A 20,483-nucleotide genomic window follows, 5' to 3' on the forward strand; every position below is an offset into this window, starting at 1 on the left:
TTTAGTAATATCAAGTACCTGTCAAATCCTGACACCAGCAGGTACTTGCCCTCGCACACCCACAGTATACGAGCTCCCCTGGGGCCTTCGGGACCAGGGCCTTCCTGCAAAAAGATACAAAAAGTGTGATTGTGGGAGATGAGTTGATGGAAGAGAAAGAAGACATGAATCTAAAGAGTTAAGCAACATTTTAGTGCAGTTATTCCAGATGACTAATGCCTTTGGGCTGGAGTTATTCATATCACTTTAAATACTCACACAGGTTTATTGCTTTTGCGGTTGTTTTTCCACCAAGTAATACAACACTTAACGAGTGATAAATGAAATTATAGCTTGTGCATAAGTGGAGACTGCAGGTTACCTCATCAATATTTAACTGACTTTTATTATGTGCAGTTGCTGTTGTTGCTCAGAGCTGAGGACTACAGCTGCGGCTGTTTCACAATCTTGTAAATACACACCAAAAGACAAATCTTATCTATTTTCTGTGGTGATATGCCACCATGTCTCTGCTGTACGTACCTGCACAGGTGCAGTGGACTTGCGAGGGTCATAGATACGAACTTTCCCATCTTTACACACTGTGGCCAGGAGCTTCCCATCTGGGCTCCACGCCATACTGAAAACCTGAGCATGAAACAGAATGGAGAGTAAGAAAAAAGGAAGAGGAGTCGAAAGCAAACATCATTATGTGCAAACACAGTAGCATCATTTCAAGGTGAAAATAAGTTCTACCAAAGACTTAGCAGGCACTTTATTTTGCATCTAGCATTGTCTTGGGTCACCCACCTGTTCCTGGTGTCCAGTGAGGATTTTGACCTGGTCTCCGCTCTCCAGGTTCCACAGTCTGACTGTGAGATCGTAGGATGACGACACCAGGATTCCACTGGCCAGAGGGTGGCACTTGATTGAGTAAATCTTCTCTGTGTGGCCTATGAGGGGTCACATCTCCTGTCAGTTCACTGTACATCATTTCAATGAAGTCCCATTGGAGATTTATTGCTGCACTAAGTGTTGTATGTCAGGTTTGTCAATCTGAAGGAAGTAAGAGAGGTGGTTTTAGAGGGTGGGCCTGGTCCTACCTCGCAAGATGAGCTCAGGCTTAGTCAGGGTCTCCTTCAGGCCTCCCTCTGGTACCTGCCACACCCGGATCTTAGCATCATCACCAGCTGTCACAGACAGAGACAGACATATACGTTCAATCACATTCAAGATTTACCAAGATACATGGAAACGGTGAATGGTTTTTTATTTGCTTCTAAATATAAAGGAGTTCTCAAAGAGTAAATTCACTCACTAATGGGATATTTGGGGCATATTTAGAACACTTCAACATGCAGACTGAAGGAGCCGGGAATCAAACCACCGAGCTTCCAATTAGGGGACGGCCTGAGCGACAGTCTAACATAGAAGTTTGTTAGACTGTTAATTTGACTCACCTACGACAAGCCTGTGTGTGTCAAAGGGGTCCCAAGAGAAGTCGGCCACATTCACAGAGTTCTGGATGGTGGGCAGAGCTGTGTCTGGTTGCCTGCCAGGCTGAGAGCGCTGAGGGATGGAACAGAATCACTCACTCACACACATGCAGCACATTTTCATAGAACATTTCCCAAACTCGTCTCCAAAAATGGAGAGCGCAATCACATTACTTGTGATGAATAGTTTTACATTTCATTTCCATCTGCTGCTGTACCTCAAAGATGGCGATCTGGCCCCCAGAGATGGCGAGGGGCACCGCCAAGCGTTGGCGGTTGACACAGAATCCGTCACACTCGCCTGGTGTGGTCAGGTTGAGACCACGTATGTTAGTGATGTGCGTGTCCCGGTGCATCACTGCACCCTGGATGTGGCGAAACTTGGAGGTTGGCCCTGGACGAGAGATTATTTTTCCATTTTGTCATTTGACACAAAACAAACAATTCACTTGAAAACCGAACAACTTCAAACTTGGTTAATATCCTAAGAATCGCAACATCCACTGTGAAGTTGATGTTGCAACAGAAACAGATTATAATCCTGCATTTCTTTTCATTTGTAAACTGCACGTGCTTTTACCACATTAACCATATTTAAGACACAACCTTTTGATGATGCCAGACACCATGATGAGGAAGTGTGTGTGTGTGTGTGTGTGTGTGTGTGTGTGTGTGTGTGTGTGTGTGTGTGTGTCCATACCCATCAGGGTCTGGATGGCCTTGGCACTCTGGCTGGCACTGGGGCTGGGGAGGAAGCCTGAGGAGAGGCCGGAGGTGGAGGAGGGAGAGCGGGACGGCTCTGCGCTGCTGCTGGGAGTACTCAGAGGACTACTGGAGGTGGAGCAGCCATGAGCCGGATCCTGAAGAACAGTACAATGTCAAGTTTTGACTACTGCAACAGTACTATGATGTGATGTAGAGATTTAGACCTGTTGCAAAACCATTCAACAAAAAACAGATCTCTTGCCTCTTTGCTCCCCACACTGACCACCTCCTTCTTTGCAGGCATCTGTTTTACCGTTGCAGCCTTTGGTTTGGGCCCTCGGTCTGGGTTGAGGCTGACTTTCTCCACCTGGGGACAAACAGAGCTCGTTGTTTGAGGCGTCCGCACGGTTTGAAGACTGGATCAACTTGTTGTGGCCAAAGAGAACCGTTACCTGCTTGTTCCCTCCCTGCCACCACTCCTCTGCAGACATGGAGGGAGTAGCACCCACTGTGTCTGGGAAAAGATCGTCATGAAACTCCTGGCCCGAACGCTGGGGAGCAGCACAGAAACACACGGACGCAAATAAGCCTGCATGGAAACCAACATGCAGACATCTACAGGACAGCTCGGGGGTTTCACGTCCGAGCGCTCACCTTGCGAGGGACTTGATAGCTGACTGGCACAATGCAGCCGTCCGTCAGCTGCAGCACACGCATCACTTCGCAGGACATCACATCCAACGACAGTTTGGGAACCACGGCAACGCCTCGTGTTGGGTTATCCACAATACAGTGGCTCACTACAGGGACGGAGAGGATGAGTAACTCTAATTCTGAGCAGACAGATAACAGATGAGCTGCACTTACCTGGAGAGAGGAGCGGCTCAAAGGAAGAGACTTCGAAGCAATCAATCGCTGTGTCTCCCTGAGGCGAACAGAGCGACACTCAATCAGACACCAACACATAAAGTGTGACCGTTTACGTAATAAATCAGAGAACCTGTCCCGTTCATCTCCTCTCACTCCAAGATTATTATCCGCACAGAGGAGGAATAAACTGCAGCAATGACAGCTAACCTTTAAATTAAATAACTGTCAAGACTACCCTAACCCTTCTTTTAAATCCCTTCTGAAAGCTTTTACAAATTATTAATATTTACATTGTTGTGTTGTCATTGTTTCTTCCTTGTAAAGGCCTTTGTAACATTGTTAAGAAAAGTGCTATGTGAATAAAGTTTATTAGATTATTATTATGAAAACCTCCAGGCATAAATATGCAACATTTCCATCTTAACCCAATTCTATCACCTGACAGAATTTTAGAGAGGAGAACAAATCTAAATCTTACCAGTCCGGCCAGTACGAGCAAACCAGTGTCTTCATCAAACAGAGGGATCAGCGTCCTGAGGGCAAAAAGACAAGAGAGGGAGAAGGGCAGAAATGAGAAGGAGACATTAAAACTCGGTTCAGTACATTGATGTTGCACCCTCTCTAATATGTCAGTGTCTATAGGTTGAAGTTTCACAAAGACGCCACGAGAGGGAGCAGTTGGCTCACCTTTAGGGCAACAGTGGCGATGTCCCAATGTGGATATTTTATCAAATGGACTTCAACACAGCAAATGAGGCAAATCCACGAGTGCAGCCCACAATTCTTTTTTATTAACTATCGATCTGTTGTTGATTTCAGTCAAGAGAAAAATGAGAAAATCATCCATCACGACTAAAGCAGGACCAATGAAAACACGCTGGGCTACATGGACGGTATATGTCATAAAAGATGGATTGTGTTCTCAGCTGCCACGATAAGAACAGGTCAGTGGAAATGGTTGTGAACAGAGAGTAGAGCCCCTATTTATGTTTTTATTTATATCGATGCTTTTATACTTATATCTTCTTTTTCATCATAGTTTCTTAGGTGGCATTTGCTCATGTAACTGTCCAAAAAACTAAGAACTAGACCAGAGAACTTTTGCTTGATATTTGTTGATTAATTTTCTGTCTATTGGCAAATTGATTTGACACATTCACATGCCTCCTCTTAGGATTTGAGGTAAGAAGATTGACGGATGAGGAAGCTTTAATCCAGATGGGGGGGGGGATACTATTGGTTGGAGTAATTAAACCAAACAAGAAATCGTGGCTTGGAGAAATAGTTGAACAAACACAAGCAATGCTGGCAAATCTCACTTATTCACCATTTCATCCTCTCATTCATACTCGCTCTGTCCCTCCCTTCTTTCCTCTCTTCACCTTTGAGAGTCACTGGGCTGTATTGTTTTTTCCGGGGCAGGGACAGAGGGCGACGGCCGATCCATCCACTTCACATCCCAGGCCCAGAGGCTGAGTGAAGTGGATAGGGCGACGGCCGATCCATCCACTTCACATCCCAGGCCCAGAGGCTGAGTGAAGTGGATATTACAGTTCCAGTGATGAACTTGTGTCTGCTGCTTTTCTTTGGGGAACGCCACTCGGCTGCCACCACATCGAGAAGGAATGGCAGAGCAGTGATGTAATGTACAGAGTACGACGGGATAATGACGATATAATGACAGACTAAGTTTGGGTATCTTCAGTGACGGCGCATGATGACAGGCGAGGGTTAGCACTGTGCACATGTGAGAGAGTTTTTCATATTTTAACAAAACCAACACAAATTCAGGATTACCTAAAAAATGTCTGCCACAAGTTTGAGGTTATTATAGCTCACATTCTTTATTCAGCTCACTTATATCTTCCGAAGACGGGGATCTTGTTTATTTGACTCTTTTGTCACATTTTGGGAAGTGATATTTCTTGGCAGTTTTGCCGTAACAGACGGAGAAGAGATTGAGTGTTGTTCATGACTGCAAAGGTGAAAGATATATTAATAAACTAGTCGGCCATGTGGAAATTAAATATTACTTTGTAAATGTGATTTTAAAGTATTTAAAAAAAAATTGTAAAGTCTTAAAATATACTTTATTTACAAGGGAAACTGAAATACAAGATGCAACAGATGGTTATAATTGTAAATTTTGTGCAACTTCAACCCCTTATCACACCCACCCAAGTATAGTTTATTTATGAAGCCCATTTAAAACAAAGTGCAGCACAAAGAGAAGTACAAGAATAAAATAAGCTAAAAATGAATTGTAAAAAAGTGAATAAAAATAACTAGACAAAAGTCAAAAGTCAGTGTGTGGGTCTTCAGTTTAACCTTAAATAAGAAACGAACTACAGCAGGAAAAAGAGAACGAGTGCACAATTCACTGAACCAAAGTTGCAAAGGCACAAACAAGTTGTGTTTTTTTGCCTTGTTATTTTTTGCATAAAAAGGGGAAAAATGCCTGGAGCAGCATCATTTTAACCAAATATGTCCAAATAGGACAAAACTCTTGAGTTGATTCAATGATGAATCTATTATGCAATGTGTATAGTTCTCTAAAAGACTATTTTGATGTTTTGTTCCACTGAGATGTTTATATCATATTAAAAACTTGAAGTACCTAAAGGCCTCTTTCCCTGCTTCCCTAACTCTATCGTCCCGTTCATCCTCTTTACTTCAGGATCTTTGACTTATCAGAAAACTGGACCTGTTGCAGACCTGCCTCCTCTTCCCTTCAACATCCCTCCCTCTCCCCCAGTGTCCCAGGCCTGTGAAGTCAGCGAGCGGCGGCCACACTTCGTTAGGACGGCTGCGTGTTCCCATGTCGGAGTCAGTCCACAGGGAGTCCCTAAACACCTCCATTCCCACACCCCTCTCGCTGCCCGTCTTCCCTTCTCGTTCCGACTTACCAGCACTACCACCTTGCACCCACCGCTCTCTTTGTGCCTCCAGTCCCAATTATTTCTCCGACGCCTTATCTCTGCTTTTCTCACAGTAAACGTGCAACAAGTCAAACAGCCACATAATAGGAGTGGAGTTTTATCACTGATAAAAGCCTCTGTTTACCATCGCTTTCATGCTCCACCTCACCACCAGCCCACTTTCCCACACAGAAACACATACACGTGCATGAGAGCACATATTTTTACTCACATAGATGTAAAAGCAAACATAAATCTGCTAGTAGTACAGCTTAATGAAGTATGTGCACATTTACTCATTCCAGCAAAGAGTTATGCTAAGTTAGGGACCAAGCTTATTGTGAAGATCTGGATCACATGGTCTGATTATGAATGAAAGAGGCTGTAAACAGACGTGTGAGTGTGTGTGACTGAGTGTGTGTGTAATCCAGACATAAGCTTTTTCAGCGGTGTGTGACTAGCGGGTTAAGCACACATGTGTTATGTGTAGTGTTGAAATAATAATGACAAAAAGTGAGTGATGGAGTACAAAAAAGAAAGAGAGAAAAAGATAGAAGGAAAGACATGAACACGTGAATAACAGAACAGATTGAAAGATTTTACTCCTCAAAACGAGGATAGTTCCCCCAGTGTCATATCATCTATCTGCACCCACCGGCATCTCCACATCTTTCTAACTCGTCCAACACGCTGCAACAAGCCGCCTGATGCTCTTTGAAAATTCCCCCTGGCTTCAGTCTGTTTCTGGCCCTCGGCTCCAATCGGAGTTTAGACAAATCAGAAAAATGAAGAGAGCTCACGTCCTGCCTCGTCTGCCATCGCCTCACACCGACTCTCTCACACACACCAAAACACACATCATAAAATGACCCTCTGCCCATGACAGCAGCCTTCAGCACCCGCAGATACGGTGGGCATATTACTCTTGTGCGCACATGTGTGCGTTTGTGTGTGTGCGTGGATCTGAGTCACTCCACGTATGTTATGATTATGAGAATGTGTTGTGGTATGATCATGTAGGAGATAGTGGAATAACTGACTGATGGAGGGGCAGACAAATTAATATGTGGATGACAGACAAATACAGGAGTGATGTGTGAGTATATGTGTGTTGGCAAAAACTACACTACACACACACACAAGAAAATATCCCTTCAGATTCATATTAAATAAGAAAATGCTGTACATGCTCAAGCACGCGAAATATGAAAAACTGCACACACATGAACACATACTTCCATACATGTATAAGCACATATGGGTACATCCAGACACAGTAGTGTATTATACACAGTGTAGATGGAGTATAGGTGGAGTTAATGAAAGCAGCCTGCAGAGGTATAAGGTTATGAGTTGAGCCCCAGCAGCTGTAGGACCAGATCAGTATCAGTCAAAGGGTCCTTTCTTTCTTGTATGAGCTCATGGCCTCTAGAGCAGCCAGCCTGACTGTGACGGACAGACGGTGGACAGAACAACACGCTCCAGTCGTCAGGTCGGAGCTGCTCACAAAGTAGAAAAGAAAGACAGAGGGTGCATTTGGGCAGTGTGGTTTTGTTTGTTTGTGAGCAAGATTTGGCAAAACCTACTTAACGGATTACCACAGAACGGAAGGACGCGGTATGGGTCAAGGAGGGTCTCATAACATTTTGGTACAGATCTCGATCAGGAGGCTGATAATCTGTCATATTTAGGAGACTGATTTCTATGAGTGTGTGAAATTTGGTGCAGCCTGATTGACTATTGGGTCTCGGCCCAGGTATGCGCTCTTACCATTCTTCGTCTGTATAGAGGATGTTGTGTTGCTTTGTTTTACTGAATTATATAAATAAAACTGATGTCACCTGGCAATCAGGCACATTTCTCTTGATTTGGTCAATAACTAACTCGGAACACATACTTGGAAATCAGTCTTGTATGACCTCAGCTTTATTAACTTCTCACTCTATTTTAGTTTCCCTCCCCCTCTCTCCTGTTTATCAGTCCCCTGGTTATGTCATCCCAATCAGTGGGAGTGAGCGAGCGCTGCTGTGCTATCACTTAGGGTGAAGGGTCTGCAGAACTGTGAACTCCAACAGTCCACTTTATCAGCCTCCCTGCCTCCGCAGCCTGCAGCTCGTCTAGCTGTACCAGCCGGCCTCTGGCGGCCCACTGGCCAGAGGCGACTCCTGATCTCAGCCTGAAGCTTTGGCCATATAATTATGTTTGAATTATCACACTGGTGGGTCACAGCAAAAACAGTGGACGTGTTGTTGCAGATCTCAAGTCAAGTGTGAGAGAGCACAGTGGTCACCCCAGTCATTCCGATAAAACATGAGGTCAATGTTCTTTTCCCACACTCGTCGAATTCAATAACAGCCAAGGTCTTATCTGGTGAAGTTTAAGCAGGATTATTTTGTATAAGGGCATTTAGAGGCGATACTTCACAATCCTGGTGAAATATTGTCTTTAAATAATTGTGATTAACTGGAATCTGACAGAAAGTTACTTGGGAATGTGGAAGAATGTGGGTACTACATTGATTCCCTGTGTTTCTGAATCTCTTCTTGTGTTTTCATATTTAGGAAAAAGTCAGCGTACACGATTTCTTGACATCATCACTTATAAACCAATAACATCATTTTACAATCAGCTCTAAATAGAAGCTTCTAACAAACTTGTCACAAACTCAATGTCCATCTCTCACAAGTTCTCTCACAAGTGCCTAACACCAGATTTTGTATCCAATACAGATGTTTTTATGATTAACATCTGCACATCTGATCCTTGTTCTTTGTTATCATGCAAATATTAGAACGAGTTGTCAAGGTTTCGTTTAAATACTCTAAACATAAACACATTTGTTTCTAATGTTATTTTTTGGAGGGGAGATGGGGACGTCATTCATTTAGCAGAGATTTGGTTAAAAACCAAACTAAAGGACAAATTATAATTCTGACTCCACTGATAAATCTTGAGGGAAAAGTTAAGGTTGTCTAAATTTACAAGGGAGGGATGAAGGTATGGTTTTCAAGGCCTCATATTATGGTCCCCACACATACACACAATAAGCAGCAGATTTATAACGGATCTGTTGTAGCATGGAAATTAATTAGTAAAAATATTTGGTGTGTTGAACTGCTGTAACTAAACAGCTGTATCTCTCTCTGATTTAAAAGTATGACCATTGAAGCACATGTTTTTTTATTGTTGAGGTTATTTTCATCATCCCTATCTGATGAAGAGAGTTCATATGACCAGATTATCCGTTTATTCCTTTGATAACCCTGCCGTCTTCCTGTAATTGTTTCCTGTGATACAACACACTTTCTGTTTCAGCGTTATTACTCTTGTATAAGGACATTGGACACAGCTAATGGCTTTAAGCACACTTGCGCTGCAGGCCGATGGGTGTTCACATCTCTCCGACAATGGGAGGACTGGTGCGGAATAATCCACTGGTGATTAAGAGGGGGATTCATAATGAAACAGCACCGGACCTACAAAACCATCTCCGGGATGGTAAATCCTGGAGATGGTTTTGTTCTGTAAAGATGTGAAATATAAAAGAGACATTCTCTCCAAGGAGACTAGAGTGAGAATTTCAGATCGTGGAAAAGATCCACTAAACAACCAACTAATGGTTTGGCAGCGGAAGTCCTCTCAAACTCCGCAGCATCACAATCCAGCACAAAAAATGACAACTCTAAACAAACAGTGTATCACAGCTGATGAACTTTGTCACCTCTGTAAACTCACTAGTTCACAAAGCAATCAAACCTTCGCACTTGTGCCATGTAAACGTGTATCAATGTGGCCATAAGCGGCATCGGAGCTCCAAAGGCCGCACCACAGAAGATCCACCACAGGGTCAGAGCGAGGGTGGCTTCCCTTTCAGGCTTCAGCTCAGAGTGATCGAACACTACATGGCACTTACACTGGACTTTCACTGTCCAAATTAATTTCATTTCCCAGTTTGTATTTGGGGCATAAGAATGCATAACATTGCAGCTTAGCATCTTGATTTCCATTTACCCTGTTTGAACCTTTCATGCTTTGGCATTGCATTGAAATAATAGAGTTAAGAATATCCAATGAATAAATGCATTTTTAAATTTTCAAAAACCCACGAACAAATTCTGCATATATTTTTCAGAATCCAGTCTTCTAACCATCTGGATAAAAAATTCCCAAGAAAAGATTAATCAGTTTCCCAGAACTGTATTGTCAAGTCTGCATAGCCAGAAAACTTCTAGTAAGGCGTTGCTCTTTTTTATTTTAACCTTTAAAACATGCTACTGTGTGAATATAACAAATAATAAACATGTACATCAATATAGAAACATAGAACTGGTGATAAAACATTTATATATTTAAGTTTTGTTCCCATTGTACCAATTGAGCAGGAAGTTCCAGCTACTATACAACTACTTCATCATAGGGTAATATACACGTTTTTTGTGTAAATCAAAGTCTTTGAGGATTTTCAAAATCTGTGCACAAAAGCTGTTAAGACTTAAATGCAATGAAATGAAAGAAAAGCCACATGCAGACATTGAGGACCCTGAAGTTCTTCATATACGGTCTTAAAGGCTAAAACACATCTCTGTTTGGGGCCGTGCGGAATATAGTTAAAGTCACGATGAGTTCAAGGATCCTCAGCAGGCTCTTGAGACGAGCTGCACAGTTGCCCAGCTGAGCAGTGAAATGGACTAAAGTTAAATATACTTTCCTCACAGAGAGAGTTTTTTTTTTCTTCAGTGTGTGTGTGTGTTTAATAAGTTTGCTGGACCTGCCTGCCCAGCTACCTCCAGTAGCCAGTTCATTAGAAGGGAATTAGAGTTGACGTGGTGCGTTCCTGAGAGGGGAAGAAAAGCCAGGATTGTTGGTTGAGGGGCCAGCTGTGGCCGTGTCTGAACCCCAGTGATGAGGCTCTTAGATGGGCTGCCAAGCGGCTACTCTCCCCTCTCTCCTCACTTCACTGGGCCCCATCCTCTGGCCCCTGACAACCACCACACACACAAGTACGTATAGTGGCACAGATGCATGTGCACACACGCATGCTCAGGATTTAATTAAACTGACTGCGTCCCATGTCAACAGTTCTGCACTGTGAACCCTCAGACACCCACACACTCAGAGTTCCACATAGGACCAGATGCAAAGTTGCCAAAAGGAAAAAGATAACAGCTTCAGCAGTAAAATCATTTCTGTCCTAAAGAAACAGAACAGAACTTCATCACTAGTCTAACTTGTCGTCAGAGCAGCTGCAGCTTCACACTGGCTCCTGCTTTTGCTTGTCACACTGAACTAAACAAGCCGGCATATTGACACCCCCTGAAAGTGAAGTTCCATAGCATACTGGCGTTGTGGAATCAAACGCGTGACATGTAACACAACAGCGTCTACGTCCATTACGGCTCTCCCTTTTACACAGATGTTAATCCCCATAACATAACATTCCCACCTTGAACGGGACACAGGGAGCCCCAATCAGAGCAGCACATCTCTCAGTTAATCCCGTTCTGCTTTGAAAACAGTGAAACCGCAACAAGACGGCCCAAACTGCGTCAGCCACATAACACAGCTTTACAAAATGTCAAGTATGTGTGGAAAAACATCCTCTTGCAGTATAATAGACAAGTCATGACAACTTAACAAACAGCGTAGTCTGACCACATGATGGACGGTGCAGCTGTTTTGCATAATGGCGACATTAAAAAATGAAAACCCCAATCTGTATTTTTAACAAGAGGAGACAGAGAGAGAAAACCAGGCCTTCAACTTGCTGAGCAGATAATTACACCCATTTCTACTTGTCTAAGATGAATAAGAGAAATTAGAGACTCATCTCCAAAAGGACACACGCTGATGCGGACTCGCACACTCACAAACACTCAGGCAGACCTATAAATGTGGTAAACTGGTCCAGACTGCAGAGCTATAAAGCAGCGAGGACACTGGCCATAAACTGGCAGGAGACCTCAGACTCAGGGCTGAAGTGTAGACACGTGTGGGGGCTGGGCTGTCGTAGAACGTGGGTGGGCGTGAAGGTGTCATGGTATATAGACTAAAGGTGTGAGGCTACTAATAGGAAACATAAATCTTTAAAAATGCAAATGAGAAAACACATAGCAGGTTTCGTTCACATGTTGTCATGCATTTGAGTTTGGGTTTGCGTCTGTGAAGTCTGCTGCTTGTTGTCATCTGTGGAGCCCCGGAAGAGATGCGTTCCGCGTTAACCCCGGGGTCCAGCATCAAGGGCCCGGGCTAGATGACCATTAAATGACCTGTCGGCGGGGGCCTGGGAACCGTTCAGCAGCCGCGACCGCCTCACACGACAGACGAGAGAGGAAGTGAGGAGCAGGAGACAGTGCGAGAAAGTGCGAGGGTCACGACCGCGGCAACCCTCTCTGCTGCCGGGCCACCTGAGGAAAGTCCAGTTCCCGTCACGGTCGCATTGGAAGCACGAAAGGCAGACAGAGTTACACATGTAGAACAGGAAGTGAGGAAACAGTGACCTGTTTTCTGCTTTCAACTGGAAGTTGATGGACTGTCAGCCAGCATTAGGACTTCAACAGAATCTGAGCTAATGAGGCAGAAGATGATTTCCGAAAAAAGAAAATCACACTGACACAAGCCCTGCAACGTCTGGAAGCTTCTTGGCTTTTTAATTTAGAAGTCCCCTTTCATTTTTAATATCTTTCTCTTCAGCACACACACACACACACACACACACACACACACACACACACACACACACACACACACACACACACACACACACACACACACACACACACACACACACACACACACACACACACACACACACACACGGATTTTAATTCTAAATTAAACTTTTGTGGAATTTATAAAACCATTAAAAATCAGATGGAAAATACGTTATTGATGATATGATGCATTTCAGCAAATGTTAATCTGTATCAGTGCTTGACCAATAATATTCCAGATAAATCTCATTAAATCTTGTGAAGAAACCAGAAAATAGCAGTTTCATGCTCTAAATCAGCCGTGGACATTGTGTCTTGCACAGTAATTATGCCGCATACCAGAGGCATAACTTAAAAGTAATGATCAAACTGTGAGCTCAGTCAGTTTTTATAAACAGATTTTTATTTAACAGATCGGAGGTGATGTCAGTCTTGGGTAAACTCCAGTCTTTCTTTCCTACCGTGGAAAAACCACAAGTCCAACCTGTTGCTGATGTGTCCTTCACAAACTGAAGTCGACTTTAAGAACGCAACCCACCAAAGAACAAACTCGACAGACGACTTACCGCCCTGTTAAAAACCTGCCAGATTAAAGAGGCCGCGCATTCTCTCTCAACACAGATACTCGACTGCTAAAGAGCAAATACCCAACTGACGCCATAACCGAGCTGTGATATCACGAGTTGGACGTTTATTGATGAATATCTTTGGCAAATGTTGCTCAACCCTTCGGCGGAAGTTCCCTCGAATTATAGCACTGACATGACCTCACACAAACTGGTTGATCCAAACCAGTCAGTACTACGGTGTATGTGTGACCCTGTGTGTGTGTGTGTGTGTGTGTGTGTGTGTGTGTGTGTGTGTGTGTGTGTGTGTGTGTGTGTGTGTGTGTGTGTGTGACTTTCCTCCGTGGACAGCCAAGACAGAATTATTGGAAATGCTAGAACCATAAAAAAACTGTAATTTACAGACACAAAACATGTTTTTCTTTCAAACCTGAGTACGTGTCTGCAAATGAGTGACAGGTTCGACCAGAGAGGGGTAAGGTGAAAAAATAAATAAAAAGAGAGCACTTTGAACCTCATTCCTCCTCAGCTACAAAGAAATATTCTTGAGGCGTTCAACAGAGAACCATTCATCAGTCAAGATTCGCTCGTGTTTTGACTCCACGGTGTCTTCGGCTTTATCAGAGTTAGTTAACAGAGTTTATCAGAGCCGCAGTGTCTCTGTCTCTGGTACCAAGCGACTGTGGATCTGACTCATCTCTCTGTGACACACACACACACACACACACACACACACACACACACACACACACACACACACACACACACACACACACACACACACACACACACACACACACACACACACACACACACACAACCTTGCTGTCGGCGACTGTGTCCATACTTGCTCTTTCTGTTCCTTTCCAAATGACACTTTATCACTTGGATCCCCTCCACTGATCTTATTTCTTGTATCTCAAAAGCACACATTCCACTCCGGTGGGATGACTATCTTACATCTCCAAAAAAAGTCAACATTTGGAAACACTAAAAAGATCGTTTTCAGAGTGATAACTAAGTTTTGGCTGAAAAAGTTGTTCGTGTAAAGACATGAAAATCAGCAACAACCTAACATTCACTATGCAAACTTCATGTCCCTCACTGTATCCTATAGGCTTAATAATCTAAAAAATATTTCAGCACCGTACCCTCAGCCTCACTGTGGCCCCAGGATGTGGCCTTACTTTTCCCCCTTTGTACTGGGTGGACTGACTGTGCACGGAAAGCCTGCATTTTTACTGTAAGAGGGTCCAACACAGTCACAATAAATCATGGGCTTTAATGACCGAAGCAGGGATTTGTACAGTCCAAACCAATAAAAACCACAGGACAGAGCAGATTTACAATAAAAGAGTGAAAAAAGAGAGAAACTAAGCGAGACAAGAGAGAAGAGATAAGATAACTACATTCATGTAGTAAATCACAGCAGTTATGCATATGTGTGTATGTGTGTGTGTGTGTCCTTCTAGGAATGCTTTGAGCTCTATCATGGTACATCTGGAAGAGTTATTGAACAGAAAAAGAGACCAAGAGAAAGTAAGAGGGTAGATGTGCTGCAACTGGTACGACCAGACCGACTCCTATTGCTCCTCCATCTTTGCAGCTGCCTCGGCCTTGAAGTAGGAATTCACAAGATGTAAAAAACAAAAAACATAATAATTTCTTCCTCTCTGCTCTTTCTTTTCTTTTAATCAACTTCTATTTAACCAGTCCTTGATGTCAAGGCTACCACATGTCCATGTTGCCATTATCAGTGCTGTGTGTCAAAGCTGAAGAAAGGCTTGTTATCGGTGTGCATGAGTGTTTGTTTTTATCCAACCTGCTTTATTTAACTATAGGAAGGTCGTTTTGTAGTCAGATTACTCAGTGGTGGCCTGGCAGAATGCAAAAGGGCTTCGGACGGAAGCGTGGTATCATCATGAACGAACACACGACACAATTGAAAGATATCGTGTCGCCGGTTTCTGACCAAACTTTAATATGCAACTCACTCGTCTACAAGCACCAGGTTGACCTGACGTGACCTGTGCCCGCTTCGCTGCTCTCATCCCTCTGGTAGAGTTTCTGTCATAGTACAAAACAGCAGTGCAGTCATAGTGAACATACTGTAGCTAAGCTGCAGTCGCTTTGCTTCCTGCACTCAACCACAGGCATGCTGCTGTTACCCAATACCTGACATACCAGACTGCAGGGTGAGAATGAGCCGGAGAGGTAGGAAGGAGGGAGCGCAGGAGGGCAGAGAAGAAATGAATGGAGGAAATGAAGGAGGAGGAATGAAGAAGAGAGGGTTGTTCTGTTTACGAGTGGAGGCTGAAACATGCCTCTCTGGGCTGCACATTCAGATCTGAACATTCCTTTAACACTTGTGTGTTGAGCATAGATTTACACGGTTTATCCTTTCTAATGTGAAACCATAGCAAGAGTTATATTGTTTTATGTAATTGCATGACAGACAGCGTTGAGATTCTGCAGGTATGTGTGCCGGCTGCTCTGTGCACGGTTTGTCTGCAGAGATGTTTATTTGCAGAGGTATCAATCCAGCTTTATCGGAATGATTAGAATGTGGCAAGACAACTTGATGCATATAAACAATAGATCCCTGCAGAAATGTTTTAGGACACTTAAATTACAATATAATAATACAATATGAAATAGAGATAAAGATAAAAAGATTAAATGAAATCTACTTTTTCCCCCCCATTTAAAAATCCCAAATCTTTGAATGTAATAATATTTTGTTTTCAAAAACGTAACTGTTGCTCGAGGCGAATACAGAGTGAAAACAGCCTTCTAGTGGGAAACTGCACATATCATCATTCTGCATGGGGGGTATTAACATAGAACTGTTAGAAAAAAGAAGAATGAGAGAAAGACTACATGCAAAAAAACCTTCTCATTGTCTTTCACCTCAGTTAATGACGATCATGGGAAAACAGGCCTTCTAAGTGACTCCCTGAGTGAGAGAGGGACGGGAGGTCACCCTTGTGACTTCTCAACCCAACCTCTTCCCCTCCGATCTCACCCCTTCTCTTTCAGGCCTCACTCCTCTTCAATCTCTCTTATCTGAGAGCAGAGATAAGCAAAAACCCCTCACATTTAGCTCAAGAGAGAACAGATAACCAGCCAGAAAACAAAAGCAGGACACAACAGCCACACGTGTGCGGTTTAAAACACTTAAAAGGCTAAACGGCTCGTTGCTATAAGAGAAACATGCTCTACGTCTGCTCCAGTAAAAACCAGGATTGTTTCAGGATGCATTCTTCATCCTTTCAACAATAAAACGTGCACTAATGGCTTGTCCAGCTCTGAGGCATGCATGTCACAGCTGTGCTGTCTGTTTCTGTCTCTCTCCTTAATGAGAAGTGCCAGTGCGCGCAGAGTCAACAGACCAGTAAACCTCCGAGTGAACTATGGTCTGACCTCTCGAGGCCTCCGTGTGTTCGCTGTCTTTGCCTCTTCTGCGTGAAACAAACAGCTCCTGCAATCGCTGAGACTCGAGTGCACAGAGATCTTTGTGTCAAGGGCCACTTCATCAACCTCAGTAACATGAACAGCTGACATGAAACTCCAGGTTTATTCAAATGAGGTCATAATGACATAAGGGCCAAAGGAAGCCATATTTAGATTATTATTATTAAAAAACATTTTTTAATGACAATCTGTCTCTGTTCCCGAAGCAAAGCTCGTTAACACCGCCTGTCTAACCCAACTTCTGACAGATAACTGCCGAGAGAAGGCAAAATTATATCTAGGGTGAAAACCCCAATTCCTTTATAGAGCCACACTTTATAGAGCCAGACCCAATCTGGATAGTTGGGGGCAAATGCAGATACCATTATTAGGTATTAGATATTATAGTGGCCGATATAGAGATTTACATTTTTTTTTTTATTATCAAACCCTTGTAAGAAAGAAATGTTATCGAGGCTTGACATTCTACAGTTAAATCATAAACTTTGTCATAAATATAAATAAACACGTAGAACCAAACCTGTTTTTTGTTAAATATAAACATAAATGCACATCTTTTCTGTATTGTTTGCCAAACACAAGCGCAAAAACTGATATGTTTGTGTAAAGCTCATATCAGCTGATTTTTATGGGCTCTGTTTTTACGAAAACTAAAACGCAAGTTTACTTTGAGTTTAAAAAAAGATGGATTGTGTCAATAAGATCATAAAATATACACGTATATGTATATACATAAATATACAAAGGTTCCTCTATTGAAGACAGCTTTACGAGCAACATATTGACTTATTATGAGTAAAGCTGGCAAGAGACAGTGGGTGGGAAGAGTCAACATTTCCCTTTTATCTGAGGCAGAGCATTTGATTTTAGTATTATATGTTTGTTATCAACTTCTGCTTTGAGTTCACTCATTACTCCTCTCTCTCTCTCTCACTCTCTCGCTCTCTCTGTTGGCCATAGTTCTCAGCCTCATTCAGGTTCCTATAGCAGCCACTAATTAACCATGCACGTTCCTGGTTTCTCCCTCTCCCTTCCCACACATAGGTTTTCATCCTATGGCTGCCGGGTGCTGAGTAGCTGTGGGAAGACGGGCAGGTCTCACAGCAGCCCACACATAATGCCATCAGAGCAGATTTAGGTGTGACGGGGAGACACACAGAATAGATGCCACATGCAGACACACTAAACACTAAACACAAGGACACACAGAGGCTGGGAGAAGAAGGAGCAGGTAGGGGAAGCATTAGAAAATAACCCAGGACAATATTTCATGCCTTTAAACTCCACTTGTAATTAAATAATGTAAAAGGAGAAGTCCGGTAAAACTCCTCCTCCCAACTCACTTCTGTGGGCCTAATTATTTTTACTGCAGTTTATTAAAATCAGTTTTTATAGTTTTAATAGTTATAGTGAACTTAAAATAAATAGTGTAAAACTTACAATGTATCAAGGAGGGAAGAAAATAAGTCAGAAATTGTAACGCTAATGTGCGAGAAAGTGGAGCAGCCAAATAACAAATGGGATTAGGGCAAACTAGGGTGGAGGAAAAAGAAAGTGATGAAAGTCGGGTTTATGAAATACTTCAGAACGAGTTTGCGCACAAACATAACAAACGTATGCAAAATACGCGGGAGGCGATGAAATGAAACTGGAAACAAAGAAGAAATCCCTGTCACCTCTGTGTAGCTGTGGCTGCTGTAAAAGCCTTTAGCTTTGAACTGTTGTCTGCAGTTGGCTCAACAGCAAACCAGTGTTTTACAAGTTCCCCTGGGCAGTGGTGGGTGGCACGGATTGGATGCCGCCTCGCCATCTTTTACCGAGCCAGGGTGATTAGGAGCCCAACGTGCTGACGGCAAAGGCTGTAATGCTGTTTACAATTCTGACCGAGCGCCTGCGACTGTCCTGTTATGTACCAACAAGCAGGACCTTTCTGTTGAGGACATGATGAGTGTTTTATGCTGAATAGTAGGATAACATAATGTCGATTCAACACACATGATGAGTGGAAAAATTCTCCACGCATTTTCTTCAAAGTCTGTTGAACAATACAGTGCTGTGTTGGTTAAGACGTTGTTATGTTGTCATCACATCTCGTTGTTGTTATTTTTAAAGAACTCGCTTTGTTTCATTTTACACGCTAATGTGAATCTAATTTAAATGCCATAAGTCAGGGGGGAAATGTTTCTTCATTTTAAAGCCTCATTTAACATAAAAATAATGTTTTACAGTAGTAAATTGTACAAGTGGAAAGTGCAGATTCTCAGGCACATAAAAACATCTAAGTGCCCATATTCCAATTTTTCCATTTCCTTTGTGGATGTGAAATATCTGCTAAGTTACAGAGGCCAAAGTCAGCGGCAAAGGGAGCCAACAGAAAACGCTGCTCCTGGTTTATTGGCTGTCTCAGCCTGATTTTTTTACATATACGACTCAAGCTCCAATTGGTACGACAAAAACAACAACACCGTAGTTGCCGTTGCTCCAGATGCCTCCAGGTTGAGGAGCGTGACATTTCTGACATGCGTTCTGAACAGGTGACAAATGACAAAACTGTCACATGTATGCTTGGAGGCAATTTTTGTGGTATTTTGAGAATTGGAGCATGTAAAACTTTTCTAGTAGACCCACGAATTAAAATGATGAAGCTGTAAATGCCCACCAAAAAATTTGCACTTTAAATATCAACACCACAAAGCTTTTACTGCATCACCAGGGACACGAAGGGGGACATAAAATCTACAACTACACACAAAGCAGGATTTGTTATGTCTTTACACATTGAAACCGTTTGTATCACCTTGAATCAAATAGTATGAAAAGTGAAAAAAGAGGTTTAAAAAAGTGAGGAAAAAGGTTATATCACCATCCACAACCGTTGAATGACAAATCTTTTGACCTCAGCACTGGTGTTGAAGCCTGGACACAGTTTATGTGTATTTACGTAGAGAGCGAGGGAGTGAATGAGGGGGAGGAACAGAGAAAGAGGAGAGCACGAGCACTGATGTTGAGGCTCATACGTGTGTGATAAAGTACAACAGGGTAAGATTTATTTCTTACCCCCCCTTTTTTTATTTCTCCTGAACACATTAAACTCGGTTGTGGCTACGACTGAGAAGCTACATCTGGACCCTGTGGGGCAAGCGTGAAATCATTTCTCTATTCCTGCAATTTACAGTAATGCCTTACAGATGATACCCTGTGTTTGTGTGTGTGTGTGTGTGTGTGGTGCGTGAGTAATAAATCTTATACAGTAGGAGCAGAGGGGGAGCGAGCAGGAGGAAGGCATGAGCCACAGACTGCATGAGGACTGATATCAAAAAATAAACGGTACAAACTCATAAGCTCGACAAGTGGAACTAAAGTGTCCCTTGTTCATAGGACACAGAGGGTGAGGGTGTATTCAGGAGACACGTGCGATGGCCTCCGGGCCAAAGAGGAGTCTGTTTGTTGACTTTAGTTCTTGTTGGCGTCGCTGTGCCTTCAGAATTACAGTGAATGACATCACCCAAAAAAAGGAAATTTGGGCTGGTTTCAATTATTTTTCACAGTTTTATCGTCAGCACGTGGAGAAAAACAGAAGCTCTTCAGGATCTTGCTGCACGGGCGAGACCCATTCAAACATAAAAGTGCTGTGCACAAGAGGCTTCGGGGTTCTGGTTAATTCTGCGACATGTGGCTAAAAGTACACACCAGAGGTGACGCAGTTCCTCAGAGCTATCACCTTACTGTACCTTGTTGGGACTGGCTGACACTCACGTAGGCCCC

At 43.0% G+C, this 20,483-nt stretch overlaps 1 protein-coding gene across 2 annotated transcripts in view; it reads right to left on the reverse strand.

Moving 5' to 3' along the window:
• coro7 (coronin 7) overlaps positions 1–20,483 on the reverse strand; it is a 100,570-nt gene that overhangs the window by 4,257 nt on the left and 75,830 nt on the right. For both annotated transcript variants that reach the window (XM_034593637.1, XM_034593636.1), the window contains exons 10-21: positions 3,529–3,583; positions 3,048–3,105; positions 2,835–2,980; positions 2,633–2,731; positions 2,443–2,547; positions 2,176–2,335; positions 1,694–1,869; positions 1,440–1,548; positions 1,083–1,169; positions 790–932; positions 523–627; positions 19–104 (exon numbers count right to left, since the gene is read on the reverse strand). In XM_034593637.1, the coding sequence (XP_034449528.1) occupies positions 19–104; positions 523–627; positions 790–932; positions 1,083–1,169; positions 1,440–1,548; positions 1,694–1,869; positions 2,176–2,335; positions 2,443–2,547; positions 2,633–2,731; positions 2,835–2,980; positions 3,048–3,105; positions 3,529–3,583 (1,329 nt within the window). The remainder of the gene's footprint in view (positions 1–18; positions 105–522; positions 628–789; positions 933–1,082; positions 1,170–1,439; positions 1,549–1,693; positions 1,870–2,175; positions 2,336–2,442; positions 2,548–2,632; positions 2,732–2,834; positions 2,981–3,047; positions 3,106–3,528; positions 3,584–20,483) is intronic.

Source organism: Hippoglossus hippoglossus, chromosome 8 (genome assembly GCF_009819705.1).
Source record: "Hippoglossus hippoglossus isolate fHipHip1 chromosome 8, fHipHip1.pri, whole genome shotgun sequence".
NCBI lineage: Eukaryota > Metazoa > Chordata > Actinopteri > Pleuronectiformes > Pleuronectidae > Hippoglossus > Hippoglossus hippoglossus.